This window comes from Taudactylus pleione, unplaced genomic scaffold (genome assembly GCF_031769625.1).
Source record: "Taudactylus pleione unplaced genomic scaffold, aTauple2 ptg000375l, whole genome shotgun sequence".
NCBI classification, from domain to species: Eukaryota; Metazoa; Chordata; class Amphibia; order Anura; family Myobatrachidae; genus Taudactylus; species Taudactylus pleione.
The window spans coordinates 2,051,933-2,058,234 of record NW_028284776.1 but is presented as its reverse complement, the minus strand read 5'-3'; the positions used below and the strand labels follow the sequence as shown (position 1 = coordinate 2,058,234).

The 6,302-nt window shown below is 38.4% G+C and overlaps 1 protein-coding gene across 1 annotated transcript in view; it reads right to left on the bottom strand.

Annotated features, from left to right (window-relative positions):
- Positions 1-3,557: 3,557 nt before the first annotated feature.
- Positions 3,558-6,302, bottom strand: part of LOC148508161 (phosphatidylinositol 3,4,5-trisphosphate 5-phosphatase 2A-like) — a 132,473-nt gene continuing 129,728 nt past the window's right edge. The window contains exon 23 of the mRNA XM_088444976.1: positions 3,558-4,044. Coding sequence (XP_088301102.1) covers positions 4,023-4,044 — 22 coding nt within the window. The 3' untranslated portion in view covers positions 3,558-4,022. The remainder of the gene's footprint in view (positions 4,045-6,302) is intronic.

The following is a 6,302-nucleotide window of genomic DNA, read 5'->3' as shown; positions in this document are numbered from 1 at the left end:
CTGATGGTTACCGCCAGAGGCAGCAGAATGAATTTGGACACAGAGCGACAATTTCATTGTGCGTTTCTTGGTGGTAACAGGGGGTGGCTAGTTGTGCTGCAGCATAAGACACATTTGTGGCTGCCAAAGCTTGCACCTCTGAATCAGGCCCGATGCTCCAAGTCAGATGATAATAATGTCATTTAGCCGCAAAGCTCTGTAGAAATAATAGACTTTGGGGCATATTTATTACAATGATCATTTTAAGGTGATAAAAATGTTTTGCCTGAATTCACAAAGTGAAAATTACTATTTTCATGCAAATTTATGAAAAACTCCTTGCCAGGAGAGTCTGGTGCATGACGCGCGGTGTATGCATCAGTGGGGAATCCCTCTCCGGGAGAATTTGTGAAACAGAACCCCATAGGCTACTATTGGTTAATGCCACTTGCATATGGCGTTAGCTATCGGAGCCAAGCTCCAGAATGCTTTGGCGGGGCCAAGCTCCGGAATGCTTTGCTGAGGCCAAGCTCCGGAATGCTTTGCTGAGGCCAAGCTCCGGAATGCTTTGCTGAGGCCAAGCTCCGGAATGCTTTGCTGAGGCCAAGCTCCGGAATGCTTTGCTGAGGCCAAGCTCCGGAATGCTTTGCTGGGGCCAAGCTCTGGAATGCTTTGCTGAGGCCAAGCTCTGGAATGCTTTGCTGAGGCCAAGTTCTGGAATGCTTTGCTGAGGCCAAGTTCTGGAATGCTTTGCTGAGGCCAAGCTCCGGAATGCTTTGCTGAGGCCAAGCTCCGGAATGCTTTGCTGAGGCCAAGCTCTGGAATGCTTTGCTGAGGCCAAGCTCCGGAATGCTTTGCTGAGGCCAAGCTCTGGAATGCTTTGCATTTGGGTGCTTGGTAAATCTGACTGAATAGCAGCCCGTAAAGGGGATATCTCGCAAATATTACTTGATAACTAGACCCCTTTATCTTATGGAGTTTTTTGTTTTATTTATAATTGGACTATGGCCTGGAAGTAATTTAGTAAAGAAGTTTTTGGACGCTAATAAAGTAGTGAAAGAGAGGTTTAGGAATGTATTTATTTAAACAAAAGATATGCTAACCCTGTGTGTGCCAATGACTATTTCTCCATGCACAGACGTAGCAAACAACCAATGGCTGGCAGAGTTTGCAAGTACATGTAGTGCCACAATAGCTGAGACCGCAGCGGTTCCATCTCACAGACAGTTTTCATCGTTTATAACAAGTAAGATTTTGGAGATGTTAATGGCATTTTATTAATTTGCATGTACTAAATTCCCCTTATACTATACATTGTAGAAACGTATTATTTTTGTGAATTTGAGACCGGTGACTTGTTACTTTAGGTTCTGAAAAATAATTATTTACTGGGTGATTTGCCTTTACTTGATTTGGTGAATTGTAAATCGACAAATAATTCAATGAATAATAGTAAATCAATAACACAAATAATAAAAATAATACAATCAATAACCAAGCTGATGTTTATCTTTCAGGTTTATAAAAGTGTTTTAAATGTTGTATTACATATTACATATTTTAGTTTCCAGCACAATGTAGTTACCACTGATAGTTTCCAACATAGAGAAATCCTTTGCTAAGCAACATTAACCCATTCAATGCCAGTTAGGAGATGATACTTAGTTTTGTTATAACATAGATTAGAATGTATGTTCTGCCGTTCTGTGAGATACATCCTGAAGTGTAAAGGAATGGTGATTTTAAACCAATCAATTATTAATTCTATTATTCTAATGTTTTTGTGTGTATATTATACATGCTGCACAATTAGTAGGATGCACTTATACTGTCAATGGTATATTCTGCTACAGACATGATATTTTTAGATCTGGCATTATTTGTACCTTCACAGATCGGAGCCAAGGTATTATCCTTTAGTCTAGTCATTTTAGCCATACTTTTTGAGGATACATAATATGACTAAGCATTGTGCTTACCTGGCTCACTGTCATCCAGTGTTACATCCCAGCATCTTAGGTGGTCCTCTTTCCCATGGACATCCCAGCTTTACATTCTGTCTAGCTCAACTTTTCATACTTTCAGACCATCCAGTTTGTGTCTCATACAAAATGAATATGATACAATTGCATTAACACAACCACTAGAACCGGCAGCATTTGTGCCATTCAGAGATCTGAGTGAAACGACCCATTGTGAAGCTGCAGCAAAAGGCTACATATAGAATTATGCTTACCTTTCTGAGTGTAATCCTGTATCAATCAGTGTTACACTTCCCAGCATCCCAGTAATCCACTGCAATAGGCATTTCAGCCTGAAACTTTATCTACTGTTGTCCAACTTTTCTAATTGTTTCAGCTTTCTCTCTTTTTCCCCAAAATCCAAACAGGGTTGTCATTCTCTCCTAGTGCGTCTCCCAAAATGTAAATTGTTCTCCAGTCTACCTACAAAATATATTAATTCTGAGCACATTATCATTACAAGGCTTTCCTGTAACCTGGCTCTGATCTGTACACAGTACTGTGCATTATCTTGTCTTCATCAGATCCTGATTGTGTGTGTCCCCAGCCTGGGACATTCTGTGAGGCAGCCTTTCAGTGATGTCACTTGGGTGGGGAGGGGAGAACACTGTAAGAGGTAGGGGGAGGGGATAGAGTAATACTTGGGGGAATCAAAACAAATGGAAACACGAAAGATAAACAAATATGATACAACTAAGAGTCACTTTTATATAGTCACAATTGTTAAAGAGTTGGAGGTATCTTGGTAGCAGTGATTTACATTACCTGTTGTATTTCTAATAACTGGTATTGTTACAAAAGGTACATGTGTGACCCATCATGCACAGAATTGCTACAATTAGCTTTTATTTTAAAAAAAAAAGTTTTTTGATCTTATTAATCGAATAATAAAACTGTAACCGTTCCTCACACAGACTGATCTGTGCCTGTGGAAGTGGAAACTTACTACTAAGGACACTTACCTTGTCCAAGTTTTAGGATAAAATTGCAAGTTTTACAAATGGGTCCCACTGAAATGATCTGTCCGATGGGCCTACTACTGGCTTAAAATGGCTCTGACTAGTGGACATTGCTAACTGCTCTTTATGGATGCTGGATATGACTCCTCATAGAAACAACATAGGCACAGCTACAATACATACATCTTCTTGTATTGCTTCAAATCTCTGTAAAATGCCCCTTATTAACCCACATTTACATTTCATCGGAAAGCATTATGTGTAATAACTCATTATAATCTCTGGAAATAATACTCTTTGTTCCCTGAGGCAATAAAACAAAGTCTTTGTTTTTGTGTAATTATTTACTGGTGTGCACACAAACAAGTAGTATTGTTGTTGGCATGATCTTAAGATATATTATCAAATGGGTTTGCATTGATGGTTTGATGTCACATCCAATGGAGAAGGATTTATCATGTTCAGAGTCACAGTAGTCAGGCATCAGGTATATTATAGAGATATTTTAGTTACTGTAAACAATATGTTGTATACTGGATGTCACGGTTTCACTTCACAGGACACTTAAGTCAGTGGAATGCAGTTTGCTTCTGTCTCACACACTGAAAGGCTGTATTCAGTTCTGCCTGTAGCCTTACAAGATATCTGGGGGGGGCTGGATACTAATTCATCACACAGTAGTGATATGCTGGAAGTAGTGCTGGCAGACACAATAGGAACACCAGGACCATGCAGAAGAGTTTGTCAGTGTGAGGCCTGGATAACCATGCAAGCACACCAACATTCTTCATAATTAAGGACAGCAGCTGTTATATGGATGGATATATTTGTGCCTGAAGCACTGTTTATTTTGGTTAGTAGCTTATTGATATTAAAAGGACATTCTTTCCAATGAATCAGTATCGAGTTTTCACTTTTTGTATATTTACTTTTAAAGAATATCACTCTCAGTCATTTGAACCAATATAGCCCTGTGCAATGCAGTGATATTCCTGCCATATAGTGACCGACTGGTGGATTTGGATCTGTCCAGGAATTCTAAACACAGGTCATGAGTTCATCATCACATTTGTGTGGCCATTGATCTGTAAAACAAAAAAAATTCAGCTGAAGCACCATAACAAATTATAACCCTGATATAAAACTGCAGTCAAAAAATGAAGGCCCATATTCAATTAAATTAAAAAGTCATCGACTTTTCACCCATTGTACTTTCCGCCGCATTCGCCTGTTTGCAAATTCGCGGCATGTGTCTTCCCGTGATTCGCCCTATTCAATTACAAAACAGGCGAAAACGCAAATAGGCGAATGCATAACAAGTGGAAAGTACTGAATAGATTGGGGGAATCAGTCTGTACCCCAAAATAAGACACACTGACACTGGAAATCATTACAGATGTGTACTATTAGCCCTAATAAAAGTACTTTGTGTCCTTAATTTGTGTTAAGAGCTTTCTAGGAGCATATTTGTAAAAGTGGTGAAAAACTATAGAAAACAGTATTTTTGGTGGAAAATTTGGGGTACTTGAAAATGGGTGCTAGCATATTTTTGTGTTGCTAAAGTGCACTTTTAAAAAATGTGAAAATTCCATCTGCTGCATGCACCTGCCATCCTAAAAACACCTGCCCCATCCATACAGCCCCCCAAGAAACCTATTTCTCTACTTTTTATCCTTGTACCCCCCCTTTTTATTTTTGCCCCAAAAATGACATTTCTTTTTTTGGGGTGTTCTGAGGTAATTTTTTTTTTTTTTTTTTGGGGGGGGGGGGCTGTTTTGTCCTTAGCTGGGGTGTCCAAAGGGTTCTGAATCATTTCCCCACATTTGTACTCCAACATAGAGAATTTGCACTTTGTTCCGCCTGCCATTCATTAGAGAAACCTGTTTCAGTGCGTTGAGTTTCCGCTTAGGCGAAGATGTCCTGGAATTGAATTTGGTGATAGGATGCAAACAGGCGAAAAGCGCAATAGGCAAAACTTTTTCGCCAATTATGGCCTTTTATGTATAATTGAATCTAGCCCTAAGGGAGAGAAGAAAATATAGCCACAGGCACTACAAAAGGATAACCAATATATACCACTATAAATCCAAAATATGTGTTCCACGCTGCTGTTAAAAGGTTGCTAACCAGAAGAATAACAAACAAGGAAAAAATAACAGCGCTGTGGAACACAATACACAACAAATTACTGTGAACTTAATTTACATAAATGTATAAAAAAAGAATAAAAAGAGGGTCAGTTATGCCATAAAAAAGTTGTTTACATTTATTAATACATACACTGAATCAATTGGTTTCTATGTATAAAAAACAAAAAAATATAAATCACATAGAGTATACATATACAAATAAACTGGTATAGCAATAATCAAAATTTTTTATATGGTATCTGTGATTAATCACAACAGGTAATCAGTTCAACAAAATAGCAAACCTGTATTGCCTAATGTTGCAATAAATAGCACTGAAACAATATTGCTGGTTTCTTCATATGACCTTAGATCACCACAATTTCATGAGTTAGCTCAGTGGTTTGCCGTGGCACCCTGGGGTGCCTCGAGACACTTGCAGGGGTGCCTCAGGTTGGTGGTCCAGCAGCAAATAAAATTATTTATGGTCAATGTAATGTAAATATGTGGACAAACAGAAGCGTAAACCTGTCCATCACCACATAACTGACCCTAAGGATGACAGGTAAGCACAATTTACTTAACTTTACGACTTTACAAAACATTTTTTGAATTTCTCAATAACAAACTTTTGACACAAGGGTGCCATGAAAACAATGCCGATACATTAGGGTGCCGTAATTCAAAAAAGTTTGGGAACCACTGGGTTAGCTGATTGGTGGTTTAATATATTTATTTATTTATTTATTTGGGGGGCTTCTAGGCACCACAATTTATGGGATCTTCTGTATACGTTTTTAATCCACTCCGGTCTGCAATAAAAGTTGACAAATCAGCGGGGAGCACTTATGGGACTCCACAAAAAAATTTGGTTATGTAATAACCAGTCACTGAATGAAACTTTAAAATATGTGTACATTGTGATAATATGTGATAATGTGCTCATCGTACTTGTTCCCATGTCGGTATACCTCTTTCCACTTGGAAACACTTTCCTTTAGCTCTCTTGCCTAGCCTCACATCCTCTATATGCTTACAATCTACGTTATTATTCAAATTCTGCACACATAGATCCCCACTCTCAATAACAAACTTGTTAATCTGCATACATATTTATCATCACTGTTCTTTCACTTGCATTTCTACAAATCTCTTGCATTCATATCTCATTTACATTTCCAAATTTCATTCCTCTTGTTTACTTACAGTATCAA